Consider the following 14,611-nt stretch of genomic DNA (forward strand, 5'->3'; position numbering starts at 1 on the left):
TACTATTGAGTCAAAAATGTGCCACAGAGGAAGGAAGGAGTGTCCAAGACAGAAGAAAAAATGAAAAGAAAAATAGAACTCACATCTGCTGACCTTTCAAAATAATAGTCTTCTCAAAAAGAAAAGAAGGTTGAAGTGGAGTGCTGAGCTTTCCAGGAAAAATGGACACAGTTTTATTTGTTCACGGAGCTGAATGCTTGGTATGTCAACAGGTCGCAGTGCTCAGAGAAAATAACATTCGGCACCACTATGAGACTCAGAAAAGTTTCACAGTTAAGAAAAGAGAAGATTTACCAACTATTAGCTGGACTGTAGAACACCCGTCTGCATTTACTGCAGCAGTAAATAGAGCAGTGAATGCTACCTTATTGCAAACAAGTTGGAGCAAACATCCAAACCATTTTCGAGTGGTGAACCTACTGAAAAATGCTGATGGCTGCAGAAGTCTTGGGCCCCAAAAAGCAGTCGACCTTTGCCAACATGAGTCTGTCAAGGATTACGATCAGATACAACATCTCTGAGGAGACTTGGGCGGCCAAATGAAGGAATCCAGTCATTTATTGCATATTTGGTCACTATTGATGACAGCACCAACATCACAGATATATACAACTGAGGGTACTTATTAGAAGTGTTGAGGAGACCGTCACAGCGGAGTTTCTTGAGTTGATGGACACAACAACAGCTGATGACATAGTCAGCTCTCTAGTTACTGTGCTGGACGATATTGGAGTGAACTGGTCACATGATGTCAGTCTGGTCACTGATGGCGCTCAATCAAAGATCAGGAAGAAGGCAGGTGATGCCACAAAATTCAGGCAGCAACTAGAAAAAGACTCTTGGACATTTCCTTGTGTTTTGCACACTTGAATGACAGTAAATGTGTTTCTGCTCACGATTTGAATCCTGATATTGATGGTCGGGTGCAGTTTCAGGAGAGAAAGGAGGTTAACTCCAAATTCTTTGTGTTTGCAAGTTTAATTTAGTTTAATTTTTCATTGATTTACACATTTACATTTTAGGAAGGGTGTTTCATTTTTTTCCATAGCCCCTCTTGAGTTTATAATCAGGATTGCTTCAGTGTCAGATGTCAAATATTCAGTCTGTATGAAATTGAATAAACCAATTTTTAAAAGTGAAATGCATTTAATTTGAGATCCTTTGGTCTCTGTGAATGAATGTGTAGTAATAAGTGATTAGGCTGCTATGTTGAGTTAAAAAAAAAAGAAGCTGTTTTTTGCTTTTGTGTTACTGGTCTGGCCCCACTTAGGATCAGACGGGTTGAATGTGGCCCCCGAACCAAAATGAGTTTGACACCCCTGCCATACATTGAGAATGTTCTATTAATGTTACCTTTAATTTATTTTGATGTGAAAAAAACAACAACAGTGGGCTGAACTTTAGGAAACTAAAATGTGAATGGATTTGACTTTAACTTTAGTTTACTTGTTTGTTTGTACACATTTAATGTACTCAATCATCTTGAAAGAAATACAAGGAATCTGGAAAACTTCACCTGCAATGTTCAGTAGGTATTTATCTCTGAGTTGCACTGGTTGAGGTTTTTGCTAAAGATGTCCTGAATCCATTTTAGGTCGGTGAATCGGATTGTTCCAAATGAACCGATATCGACTACGAAGCAGATTGAAAACCCCAAATTATGATGTGAATGGAATTGTTGTTGACATGAATCGTTACACCCCTTCTAATAAGTTATGACTGTACCAAAAGCATTCTTTAACAAGGCATGGTTTACTATTGAGTCAAAAATGTGCCACAGAGGAAGGAAGGAGTGTCCAAGACAGAAGAAAAAATGAAAAGAAAAATAGAACTCACATCTGCTGACCTTTCAAAATAATAGTCTTCTACTATTTGTTTTATTTTTGCTTGTTAAGCGATTAAAGTTGACTCCCCCTCTCAATTACACAACAGTTGGAGGACCGCCCACCTGTGCCTCTCCTTTCCTGTTGTCAGCCTCTGCTTTTTCAGGAAACAGGAGAGTTTAGAGCCGTTGCAGACGGCTAAAAGCGGTTATAGCCCACTTCCAGGCGCTCGGAGGGCTTGTGGCTTCTGAGCATGTCTGCTGAGGAACGGAGGGACGCGGCCGACCACTCCGCGCTGCTCAAGTTCCTATCGGCCGTCTTCTACGCCGCCAGCTCGTTCCTCATCACGGTGGTGAACAAGACTGTGCTGACGAGCTTCAGGTTGGTGTCACGCCGCGTCACTCTTCCGTCTGTCACAGAGCCGGCTCCACGCTCACGCGTGCTCTGTTGTCTGCAGGTTTCCCTCTTACCTGTGTCTGGGAATCGGACAGGTAAATTCCTCCGGGTGTGTGGAGTCATGTGGCAGCGCCTTTGTTAATTTTTAATTTTTTGGGTCCAAAAATGAAAATGTTGTTCTTTCAGATGATCACCACAGTGGTTGTCCTCTATGTGGCCAAAATGAACAAAATGGTGCAATTTCCAGACTTTGATAGAAGCATTTTCTTCAAAGTAAGCTGTTCTTTTTATTTATTAATCAAATGTTTTTACTATCATGAAAACATTTTATTATTTATTAATTAAACGTGGGAGCTTTATTTCTTTTATGAACATATTTATATTTTTAACTGATTTTTTATTTAGAAATATATATTTATTTATTAAATGTATTTTCTTTTATGAAAATTTTCATTTTATTAAATTTTGCATTTTATGGAAATGTTTATCTTGTTTATTTATTTATTACATTGATTTGTTTTATGAAAATATTTATAGTATTTATTAAACTTATATATTTTGTGAAAATATTTATATTTTTTCGCAAACATTACAAATATATCGTTATCCCGATATCAAGTGGTGCAATATGCATATCGCAAAAGACAGAGAAAATTATAATAAATGGTTATCATAAATGTGCTAAATCAATCTTATGGCAGCTTGAAGTATTTAATGAATCAAATAAATCCCTTTATGTTTTTGACCAATCGGATGGACGGCTTCACGTTGTTGACCAATCAGATGGAGCCCTTTTATTGTAGAGTTTGCCTCTTATGTAGACAAGGGTCATTTGAAGTGTAGTTTAAGTCATGTTAACTCTTATTTAAATGAAACTGTTTCTGTGAAAAGGAAATTATGTTATTGGTTGTTCATGTATCACAAATTATATCGTCATCGCAACATTGATCACTGATATCACAAATCGCACATTTTCCTTAAAACTTGCAGCCCAATTATTTATTAATCAAATAGATTTATTTTATGAAAAAATTTATATTATTAAATAGATTTATTTTATGAAAATATGTATATTATTTATTTATTTAATTGATTTATTTTATGAACATACAGTATGTATATCATTAAATGGATTTATTTTATGAAAATATGTATATTAAATAGATTTATTTTACAAAAATATGTATATTATTTATTTATTTAATTTATTTATTTTATGAACATACAGTATGTATATCATTAAATGGATTTATTTTATGAAAATATTTCTGTTTATTGGGCAGATTTTCCCTCTCCCCCTGCTGTATGTTGGAAACCATGTAACAGGACTAGGAAGCACCAAAAAACTCAGGTTACAAAATGCGACTTATTTAAACAGAGCATTCATGTTCAGGTTGAATTGTCACAGAGGTCACCCATTTGTCTTCCTTTAAAAACTTTTTTTTACAGTTTGCCCATGTTTACGGTGCTAAGGAAGTTCACTATTCTGATGACAATGCTATTGGAAGCATACATGCTAAGGTAAAACGTTTTTTTTGGCCATTATTTGGTAATCTGACGTTAAGACAAGGACAAAGCTGTACCGAAAGAAATATAAAAGAATTGTATCCATATTTGATGACTCTTAGTTGTTCTTTTTTTGTTTTAGAAAAACATTTCCAAGGCGCATCGTTTGCTGTGTTGTGGCAATAATGTTTGGTGCCCTGGTTGCTGCAAGGTAAACGTCCTGGCAAGGACTTGAATTGTTAATATTGTTATTATTATATTGAACATATAGGATGCCATAATGTTTTCCTCCATCCCATTCAGCTCGGACCTGGCCTTTGATGTGGGGGGATACACATTCATCCTTCTTAACGATGCTTTCACCGCAGCATACGGAGTGTTCACCAAGAAGAAACTTGGCGATCAGGTTGCTGTGTCTGTGACTTAACCTATTCAGTCGTTGAGCTTCGAGTTCGGAAATTCAGAGTAGTTTTAGACTTTAGATGGTAAAAAGTCTCTTTGATGTCACCTAAAGCTCCCAAAATCTTGGAGTCTTGGAATGGATTCCTTATTGGCTTATGGGTTTTTCCTTTATATCTCATGGTTTGATCAATTAGAAAAGGGAGAAGGCATCGTAGCATGCTACATGAGGAACACTCAAAATGTTTATAGCATCGTTTATTTGCTTTTTCTCATTTTTCTACTTAAAACCTGAGTATTTAAATATTTTCTCTTCTGTTATTTTATTCTCTTTAGCAGATCCGAATAGGTAAAAGTCAGGAGTAGATGCAGAATAAAAGTGTGACATCATTCATTTCAAGTTGATTTCCTATCCATGAGGAAGAAAATCTGCTAGGTATATTCATAGTCGTTCCATTGGTTTAACAGCAGCTTCTAAAACCGCCAAAGCAAGAAGCAAACCACACATAAAGAGGGTGGATGTATAAATAATTTTATTAAAAATCACGTCTTTGCAAGCTGGGTTAATTAAAAAAAAAAAAAAAAAAAGGTTGCAGCTCCGAATACCCTCAAACTGATGAGGTGCAGAAAGATTTAGAATCCCTTTAAAACAATAGATTGTAGATTTGTTTTTTGTCATCTGGCACTATCACTTCCTTAGGCCTAATGTGTAAAAATACCTTAAAATCTGTACAAGCGTTAAGTGCTTGATCACATATCAAAAGTATAAGTGATCATTAAAGAATTCTAAAAAATAATCAGATCTTACTATTGGACTCTGAAAACCAGGCGCTAAGAGTCTTTGTCAAAAGTTTATTGGGAACTTTATCCTCCAAAGTTCTTGACTAACTTTGTATTGTTTTTTATTTTAATTAGGAAAAACAAAAAGGTGTGGACAAGACTGAATATTAAACTAAACGCGTTTGTAGAAGGGGTTGCTGTACTTTTTTCTATTTGTTTTTCAGTTTACACCCTTTTAAGTAAACAGACTTTGTTAAAGGGATTGTTAAGCATTTTATACAAGTAACAGTTTTACTTTTCTTTTCTAACACAGCAGCTAAAGTCCTGGTTAACCAAGACGGCATTTTTGGTCTAATATGTGAAATGTTTTCTTTGTTTCTGTTTAGGCACTGGGGAAGTATGGTGTCTTATTTTACAATGCACTTCTCCTCGTCATCCCTACTCTCTTGGCAAGTGCGGTGACTGGTGATTTACACAAGGTACAAACAACCAAAATGCCTTGTTTACCGCCCAGCCGAGGGCTCGTCTCACTTATGCACGCTCTGGTTTTCATCAACAGGCAGTTGCATTTGAGGACTGGGGAAAAACCGCATTTGTCTTGTGTTTTCTCATTTCCTGCATCATGGGGTGAGCCATTGTACTTAAGTTTGAGTACTTTCGTTAGTGGCCACAGTCAAATATAGGTTGCAGTTTTGTTCATGTTCGTGCTTTAAGTCTATGCAGGAAGTAAAGACTTGTGTTTTTGCAGGTTTGTGTTGATGTACTCCATAGTTCTGTGCAGCTATTATAACTCGGCGCTTACTACCACTGTGGTCGGGGCAATAAAGGTAAGAACATACTGATAAGACCACAGCACACAAATTATGCACATATATTTAAGGACCAAGTTTACATTTACAGGGCACCAAACATAATATAGAATATTTTCTTAAATTATTGGATTTTAAAGATCATGATTACTAAAAACAGTTATAGAACTGGCTGATGTTTGGGTGGGAGACCTTTACTGCTGCAGGAAAACATTTGGCTTTATTTCCCTTTAATATATTACATTTATAAAAACCTAAGTACATCCAAACATTCACTAAGCTCTGCTCCTCCGTTTCAGAATGTTGCTGTTGCATATATTGGCATCTTTGTTGGGGGAGACTATCTGTTCTCTTGGACAAATTTCCTCGGACTCACTATCTGGTAAACGTTTGTTCCACTTAGTTCTTTGCACTTTTTCCTCTTCTTTCATTCTTTTGAGAGCAGTTGAGAGGCAGACGGCTGGTTAAAAGTATAAAAGTGCGCACAAGGTCACACCTTTCTTGTCTGTAATATTTTGCTGAGATTAGGTTCTAAAAGGGCAAATGCTATACGTGCAATAGTTGGAGCCAGATTCAGTCTCATTTGTAATTGTGGACATCCCTAAGCCCCCCCCCCCCCTTTTTTTTTGTGTGTGTGTGTGTGGGGGGTCCTTATCGAGAAGGAGGGTGTTAGGGTAGGGGTGCCCAATTTAGCTTAGTCTGTTTAGTTTAGTTCAGCAATTACTTATTGTATTTTATGACGGATTTTATGTTCTAATACAATTGCGGATATAAAGGCCATTGAGACGACTATAGCTAAAATTATGGGCTACATAAGTCAAATTGAATTGAATTGAAATATGTCCAATTTGCAGTGTTTAGAGTGTATATTATGAAATGGATCAACTGTATTTGCATATGTTTATTTATATGGGACTGGATTTGGATTTGTTGGTTCCAGACTCCTCCCTCAAAATCTGTGCTCACCTGCAGCCTCTTAGCTTTTTGGATATTAAGAGGGAGAAGGAAAGCATTTTTTTGAAACAGCAAATGATTGCAACTTCTGTCGTTTGAATGAAATACTTCTTTTTTTTTTTCACAAAGAGGAAGTTAATGAGTATTTTTGCCGAAAGGAGTTGGAACCCACCCTCCTCCCTCAAGGGCTGCTGTGGCTACAACAACTATTTAGAGACTTGCACATCTCATAAAATTAAAATATAGTGAAAAAGTTTCATATTCTTTACATTTATGGCACTCCTAAATGAGTAGTTTGATTATGGCAAATGGAGGATAAAGTCTCATAAAGCAGAGGATTTACATCTGAAGATGGTTTATTTCAAGCAATCAAAGCAGAAATAATACAAAAGCAAGACAAACAACAGAAATGTATATCTATCTAAGGATATATCAGACATAGTCATAAAATTGATCAGACATCCACGTTCTCATACACTAGTAAATCATTAAATTATGACTCAATCATAGATTTTGCCAATTATTCCTGGTACTCCTCCATCTTTTCCTACCACATATAGCTTGTTTAGGAATTGGGTCATTTGACTTGTGAATGGTGTGGATGACTGTCCTTGCGGCTGTAGTCTATTGACCCACAGACTCGGGTTGTGTCCGAATTCCTTCACAACTCACGACTTTGTGCACTAATTAGCATGTTTTCAATTTTGTAATGCTGTCCGAATCTACAATTTCCCAGAAGTCTCTGCAGAAAAAAAACAATGTGCATCGATGCTCACTGGACTGGCGAATATAGACCACAATGCATTGTGACCAAACACTTTTTCATGTAAAAGTAATGCATTTTAATTTATTTATAAATCATCCACGTTTTTCAGAACAGTCATCATACAAAACCTATTCAGTAATGTGTTTTTCGCCCCACAAAATCTGTGACGATATATTTGCCATTAAAAAAAAAAAGTTGTGATCATAGTGTCCAAATATCTTTCACAAAATTCTAATTTTTTGATATATTAAGACAATTTCAATTTTTGTGTAGTGATTGAATTTCACTTTTGGAACTGCTAAAGCTGAACTTTATGGCTTTTTTGTAAAAATATTTACCTGTACTGGTTGACTGCCTAAAAACTACTTTAGTAGAGTATAAATACGCTATGTAATCACTGAATTGTAAATTTCTTTGCTTTGCAGTATGTCAGGAGGACTGGTGTATTCTTATCTGACATTTAGCACCAGTAAATCCTCTGGAAGTGACTCTGGAGACGCACAAGAGCAGAAGATCCACATAACCGAGGATTCACCCAGGAAGCACTGAGCCAGCAATGCCTGCATTTACCACTAGGTGGTGCTGTTTTTCTCCATATTGGGGAATCCTATATATCCAAAATTTTAAACTTGGTTTTTACTTGTAGAATTTTCAAATTCACAGATCTGTTGACAGAAAAAGACGACGATGGGTCAGATTCTGTGAATATTTATTACAATGACAGAGCAGTGTGGACAGCCTGACTGAATCATAACTGTAACATGTGGAATAAAATGACTATAAAGGTAAGCAGTGTTATCTAACCAACAAGGAAACTGCTGCAGGATGTTAGCAGAGGCACAAACCCAAACTACAATTAAATCTCCAAAGCTTTCTGTAAATAGTGTGCACACAAACACTACATTTATATATTAAAATGACTTTTTCTAAAACACAAGACAAGAGCTTGGGGATTATAGTTTCCAAATGTATCAGGGTACTACGGCTGTTTTTTTTTTTGTTTATCTGCGTTTTGTCTTCCAGTTGATCCCAGCATCTTTTTCACACCAGATTTAGATTATAACCAGAAAGATGCAAAAGTTTTTGTACGGTCAGTTTCAAAAGAAGTAGCGTTATAAAATAAAAAGTTTGGGGAATTTCCCTCCACTGCACAAATCCGGTTCCAGATAACGGTGCCACTCTCCTGCAAACAAAACTAGTTCTCACTGCCTCCTTTCTTTTTTTACACATGATACAGGTTAGAAGTGCTTCGTCAAGACAGGACAAACACCTGAATTCATTCGGCAGATCATCAAAAAAAACCAAAAAACATCTGTTCTTCCCTTTAAAGAAGGATCCCAGCACCTCAAAATGTCAGCAGAGAGGAAGGTTTGTCGTCAGCGCCAAACCCAGTCTGCCACCTTTTAATATAAAAGTTGACATCTCCTATAAAACATTGGTGATTATGGTAGGTGGTGGTGGGGGTCTTCACAATGAAAACAGACTCTGAACAAGTATGAAAAACAATTTACAGGTCGTACAAAACATGAAAAAGTGTCCAGAGTTGTTGGGTTTTTTTTTTTTTTTGCCTGATCTGGTTTGCATCCTCAACCCTTCTTAAAAAAGTTTAAAAAAAAAATCAAAAGACAAGGATGTCAGACTTCTTCCCACCTCTACCTTCTTAAAGTTGAGAACCAGGGAGAGAAAAACAAAACAATTCTGTCCGTTTGAACGTCACAGATCTTTGCCGTCTGACCACACCCTGCATCCTTCTGTCCGAGCTTCATCCACATAAACAGCCACACACTCTCGCTTCGTCCTCAAAATATACTTAAACTCGTTACCAAAGTGCAAATGAAACAGTTTAAAAACATAAGATTCTTTCTTTGCCTTTAGAAGGCAAGAGAAAAGAAAGACATTCTTCATATTGTCAAACCCTATAATTATAGCAGCCTAAAAGGATAAAATGAAAGCTCAGTAAGGTGCTTTAGCTTGTGCCTTCCTGGTGCTGTGAGGGGGACTGATGTCGCCGAGCAAACTAAACTAGTCGCTGATCTGCGCTCGAGACAACTTTTAGTAACCGCACGCGCCGCAGGAAGGCTGACTGGAGACGGGAAGCGTGGCCCGGTTCAGGCTGACAGGTTGTTGGCCAGCTCGATGAGAGCCAGAGCGCCGTGGAGACGCTCCCGTTGCTCCTGGAGACGGCGCCTCGCCGCCCCACCCTGGCTGCCCTTCTCTTCCTCCACGGACACCTCTTCTTCCTCGTTCTCTTCATCCGACTGGGTGAACTCCATGGGATCCTGCTGCTCTTGGTCCTGTGCTCTGGCTTTGCTCTGCGGCTTGACCTTGCAGGTTGTAGGCGCGCGCTGCTCACGGGTCTGCCAGTATCTGGAGGAAGCACAAAGATGTTTTTCGTTTTCTAGGACATAGTTTCTGCAGAGCAGCAGCAGCAGCTCTTTAGAAATTCAAATCTCAGTTTTTGCTGAAAGCTCTTGCTAGCTTACAGCCCCTCGCACCCCCATCCCAACATTATCAGTCCAATAAAAATGGCTCAGAGGAGGAAAACCACCATTTACGTAATGGATTCTCTGCTGTGCATCCAAAGGGGGCGGAGCAGAGTTTCTAAGTCATAAAAAGCTCTTTTTCCATTTTTTCTTCTGCTCCTGATTCACAAAGACTTGAATAAAGGGCTTCGTTTTCTTTAATACAAATCCTCCATCATGAGAAAATGCTACAAACACCATTTTCCTTGGAGTGATTCTGAGAGTTGTCTGTGTTTGCTAATGCACTTCTACATTCACTTACTTTGCCAGCCACTCTGCCACAGCCTTGTTATCTGCAGACTGAGCCTTCCCCGGGCCCACCTTTGGCTCCTCCCTGTTCAGGCGAGAGAAGGGGTGTTTGGGGCAGTGACGGTTGGCGTGTGTGAAGCGACTTCCACATCCTGTAGAGAGAAACAGCACGAAGAAACGCAGCAAGTTAGACAATGATTTAGAGTTCTGCACTTCTCTTTCATTCAACCCAAGCAAAGGTTTGCTTTAAGGAAGTGTTATACACTAAATAAAGCTATGGTTTTAATCACAAACATTCATGTCACTAGAGTGCTTTGCTTTTTTGGGTACTTTCCAAATGGAACTGGGCCTCTGGAAACTACCCAACACTGACTTCCAAGTATTTTTTTTTTAATATTCACCAGGTTTCTCCCACCATAAAAACAAACAGAAAAAGGACCTTTCTCTGAGCAGACGAAGGGCTTTTCGCCCGTGTGCAGCCTCTGGTGTGTCTTCAGCTGACCGCTCTGCACAAACGCCTTCCCGCAGTTTGGGTAGTCACACATGTACGGCCTCTCTCCTGAAATCAAAGGAGTGTGTCGTTAGGGTCGATGTTGTTGAGAAAATGTTTTTAAACTGCTTTTAAAGTGAGGATCCGTCCTTTTTCTTATCCGAGTTGAGCTGCGACCACTTTTACAGTGTTTTGACAATTCAGGCTTTTTCTTTCTTTCTAAAGTTTTTACTCAAATTGGGAATAGATGTCATGCGATTGCTGATGGTAGTGGGGTTTCTTTTTAGTGTCACCTGGGTTTTCCCAGTCTTTGCTCGTCAGCCACCCCACCTGTGTGCGTCCTCTTGTGAGCCTGCAGGGACTTCTCTCTGGGGAACACGCGGTTGCAAATGTTGCAGCGAATCCGACTGGATGAGGTTTCCCCCTCGCTTATCAGCTCCCGGACCGTGTCCGCTCGAGGACGGCCCCTGCGGATACCATCCTGACAGCAGAAATAGGCGCACATTAAAAGCAGGGTTCAAAATTGTGTATCCATAGAAACAGAGAGACGTCATCATTGAAGTATTTGTTATGAATATGGTGTGATGGATGCGTCTCCAGCCCTGTTTTGTAGCTAACCCTTCTTCAGTGATTGCTGATTGGCTGGATTAAGTGAGCCCAGTTTCTGATTGACTGAACACACCTGATCCAGTCGAGAAGCAATTAGGTTAGCTCCAAAACAAGTAGGGCTCACGAGGAACAGGGTTAAAGACCACTGAAAACTGCAGGAATGGAAATATTACTTATTTCTATATTTTACATACGTAATAAAAATGCCCTTTTTCTTAAAAGTACCACTTGGAGACGAACCTCATAATGAGGGAAAGTCTATTTGGGTTGCCAAAATCTTAATTGCCAGAAAGCTACAAGATTCCCTTTTCTGGAATTCTGGTCCGCAACAGGTGCTCTTTATTCTAAAACTGTAATCTAAAAATTAAAGTCAATAGCTAAAAAATCTTTGCACCAAACTATTCAGTACTGCTGCTTATTACAAAAACACGTTACTTACAGATGTGGCACAATTTCAAGGGGTAATAACAATAATTTAAAATGTAATACTACCTAAATAATTGCCAAAAACATTTCTTTATTTACTTTTTTAGCTGTTCAAAATTATTTTGCACATTTGTGACTGACTTATTTATATGTTTGCATTAACAGACAGTGTAAATTGATAGTTTTGTACTGGACCTAATGTTTACAATAAAGTTTTTTTGGAGATTTTTTTTATTCCTTAACTTCCGGTAATTTTTTGGCGCGCAGCTCCACGTCACGCCCGAGCAGCTGCTCCAAAAGCAGGAAGTAACTGGGGTTTAAAAATCCAGCGTCACACCCTAATGCGCGGGCGTTTTTTAAATGACTGCTTACCGGCCATGTTGCCTTGATCCAATAGAATAAAAGTAACTTTAAAAAACACAAACTTAACAGAATTTCAAAAAATCTAAATATGATTAATCTGTGAGTTTTTAAGATACATTTGTGATTATTTTGTCATCAAAGATTATTGTTGTCATAGCATGTGACATATACTTATAGTAAAGTTTTATTAATTATGCACTGCAGCAGACATTATGAAAATGTATGATATTATTGTTTTATTCTTTTTAAATGAATTAAACTATAAACATGATGGACAATTCTGCAACACTGCACAGCTTGGACAACATAAAAGAGTGTCATACCTTGATTTGGTCAGGCGACGGAGCCGTGTCCGCTTCCCGGGCCATCTGCGTCCCTGTCGGGGAGGCAGCTCCGTTGACAGAGCCCGGGCTCAGGGTCACATTGTGGGCGTTCTCTCCCCATTTCCACGGGTAGACCATGAAGTCACTGAAGCCTGGGCTCGTTGGCATCAAAGCGTCTGCTTTCTTGGGCTTGATCGGGGTCGTCTTGATAACAGAAACCAAAACCCTTTTCGGGGAATCGTCGCAGAAAATTACCCGGGAATGTTTCGTATCTGCCATCGTGTGATTCTAGAAAACACGCAGATGGCCACAAAGAACAAAACTGTAATGATTTTTTGCGGATTGGAACAAAATGTCGATTAACATAAACTAGCTATATATATTCAGTCCAGGGTAGTTTATTCTTCATTTCGCAGGAAGAAAAGATAAAAAGCTAACATACACCTGCGAAATAAAAATAAAGTAGTCCGTAAAGTGGTTCCTTTCAAACCACAGTGGGTTGGCTGGACTGACCTGTATGCTCACACAAGAACGTTGTCCCGCGTTGCAAAATCGCGCCTGTCTGGTAAACTAACCAATGACGGGCGCGTATCTGATACCACGTGTTTAAGGCAACGAATGGTAGCGTCTCAACGGCCAACATGCAATCCTTCGGCTAATAGAAAGAATAGGAAGTGCTCTGTGTGAAGTGATTGGCTGAAACGTCCTGACCAATCAAATGCATGCGCGCCTCAGAAGATTGACAGCAACATTAGCCAATGAAAGCAAGCGGACTGTTCGGCGGAGCCAACAACTGAAAAGGGCGGTTGATTTAGCTTTACGCTGTACCAGATGGCCTTTTCCCGCGCTGAGTGATCTGTTTATGTTTTATCGTTTTAAAGGGAAACGAAAGGACCCAGAGGCGCCAAAGTTACGTAATCGTTTTAGGTCAAAAACAAAAGGATGCATTGTATAAAAACCATCTGAATAATATTAACAGTAATATTGAGAAATAATGTTAAACGTTTGTCTTATTTAATTAAAAAAATCCATGGCAATAGGTTTTCTATTCTCTTGAAATTTTTCAAAAACAGTAAATGTGTTTAACTTTAAAAAATGGCCACATGTGTTATATGAGTGCATAATCTTAAGTTCAAATAAAACACAAAAAAGCAATTCAATTCTTTACATACTAAAATACTAAACTAAACATTGACTCTTTTAATTTCTTGTTACATCAACATTAAACACACGTACTTTCCATTGTGACCACTAGAGGGAGTTAAGTCTTCTTTGATAGATTACCCTTTTGCAACTTTCTGAACCTGCATGGTTATTATTTAAACTGAAGAAAACGTAAAAATTAAACCATTTTTTGTCCCCATGCCAATTTAGACAAAGAAAAAATTGCTTTTAGACCATGCTAATATGTGCTATGTGTCAATTTGAGCATTGATTTATTTGCAAAGACATTTATTAACACATTAAAGGTGGGTTCTAAATCTCTTTTCTATTATGTTCCCCTGTGAGGCAGCTTCAAATAAAGGACTTTTTATTTGCAAAGGCATCTACAGAATCACAAAGGGCTTCTGCAGCAGTGTACAACACTAAACACAATAAATAAATGGTAGTTGTAAATAGGAATGGCAGATTTAAAACCAATAGGGACTGGAAAAGGAAAACTATAAAAGTGGGAGACATTTAAGTTGTAAATAGATACATACAGCACAGCACTATGTCTAATTTATTAAATGTGTCCAGTTTAAGGATCTATCAGACATTTTAAGCTACAGACCAGTAAAGAAGGGAAACAACTTTGTTGTAAACGTCATTGTAAAATATTGATTGTTAGAAGAATAACCATTGCACAATTGCTCTGGCTCTAAAGATGACTGGGTCTGAGGGGACCCTATGCAACCTGGGGTTCCAGAGCCATATGCATCTCTTGTGTCTTAATTGTGGCTCTGAAGTGAAATGCTAAAAATTTAAATGAATATTATATTTAAAGTTTATATAGAGTAACTTGCTGTAGTTGGTTAAGTTTTGTGATTTATGCCAAGATCTTTAAGATGAGGTTATTTTTTTTTAAAATAAATAAACTGTGTAGGTTAGTATTATTATTATTATTATTATTATTATTACAAAGGCTGACATTACACTAAATAAAGAGTAACTGAGCTCTTCCACTCCTCCAAAGTACACACGTCAGATAGCTGA

The 14,611-nt window shown here is 38.1% G+C and overlaps 2 protein-coding genes across 4 annotated transcripts; one reads left to right on the forward strand and one right to left on the reverse strand.

The window, feature by feature from the left end:
- Window positions 1-1,933: 1,933 nt before the first annotated feature.
- LOC101163088 (UDP-N-acetylglucosamine/UDP-glucose/GDP-mannose transporter) lies at window positions 1,934-8,222 on the forward strand. Of its 2 annotated transcripts, XM_023958331.1 has the most exons (13): window positions 1,934-2,204; window positions 2,281-2,314; window positions 2,406-2,492; window positions 3,503-3,570; window positions 3,669-3,740; window positions 3,868-3,936; window positions 4,029-4,131; window positions 5,291-5,383; window positions 5,464-5,531; window positions 5,653-5,731; window positions 6,013-6,095; window positions 7,859-8,009; window positions 8,097-8,222. In XM_023958331.1, exons 1-12 carry the CDS (start codon window positions 2,077-2,079, stop codon window positions 7,980-7,982), a joined length of 1,008 nt encoding a protein of 335 aa, XP_023814099.1. In that variant the 5' UTR covers window positions 1,934-2,076; the 3' UTR covers window positions 7,983-8,009; window positions 8,097-8,222. The 2 variants fall into 2 exon arrangements, with proteins under 2 accessions (XP_023814099.1, XP_023814098.1); XM_023958330.1 differs by having other exon boundaries at window positions 7,859-8,222.
- Window positions 8,129-13,034, reverse strand: znf367 (zinc finger protein 367). 2 transcript variants are annotated; one of them, XM_020705796.2, is made up of 6 exons: window positions 12,929-13,034; window positions 12,416-12,703; window positions 11,025-11,175; window positions 10,644-10,763; window positions 10,218-10,356; window positions 8,129-9,800 (listed from the first exon to the last, which is right to left on the reverse strand). In XM_020705796.2, the coding sequence occupies exons 2-6, from the start codon at window positions 12,692-12,694 to the stop codon at window positions 9,542-9,544; spliced, it is 948 nt and encodes a 315-aa protein (XP_020561455.1). In that variant the 5' UTR covers window positions 12,695-12,703; window positions 12,929-13,034; the 3' UTR covers window positions 8,129-9,541. The 2 variants fall into 2 exon arrangements, with proteins under 2 accessions (XP_020561455.1, XP_004072263.1); XM_004072215.3 differs by having other exon boundaries at window positions 12,416-12,940.
- Window positions 13,035-14,611: the final 1,577 nt, after the last annotated feature.

Source organism: Oryzias latipes, chromosome 9, assembly GCF_002234675.1.
Source record: "Oryzias latipes chromosome 9, ASM223467v1".
In the NCBI taxonomy this organism is placed as follows: Eukaryota; Metazoa; Chordata; class Actinopteri; order Beloniformes; family Adrianichthyidae; genus Oryzias; species Oryzias latipes.

Coding starts and splice junctions, on each gene's coding strand:
- znf367 (XM_020705796.2), bottom strand. CDS start 12,694: ATGGCAGATACGAAACATTCCCGGGTAATTTTCTGCGACGATTCCCCG. Junction 11,176..12,415: donor CGTCGCCTGACCAAATCAAG/GTATGACACTCT, acceptor TTCTGCTGTCAG/GATGGTATCCGCAGGGGCCG. Junction 9,801..10,217: donor GTGGCAGAGTGGCTGGCAAA/GTAAGTGAATGT, acceptor TGCTTCCTCCAG/ATACTGGCAGACCCGTGAGC.
- LOC101163088 (XM_023958330.1), top strand. CDS start 2,077: ATGTCTGCTGAGGAACGGAGGGACGCGGCCGACCACTCCGCGCTGCTC. Junction 2,493..3,502: donor ATAGAAGCATTTTCTTCAAA/GTAAGCTGTTCT, acceptor TTTATTGGGCAG/ATTTTCCCTCTCCCCCTGCT. Junction 5,532..5,652: donor CTCATTTCCTGCATCATGGG/GTGAGCCATTGT, acceptor GTGTTTTTGCAG/GTTTGTGTTGATGTACTCCA.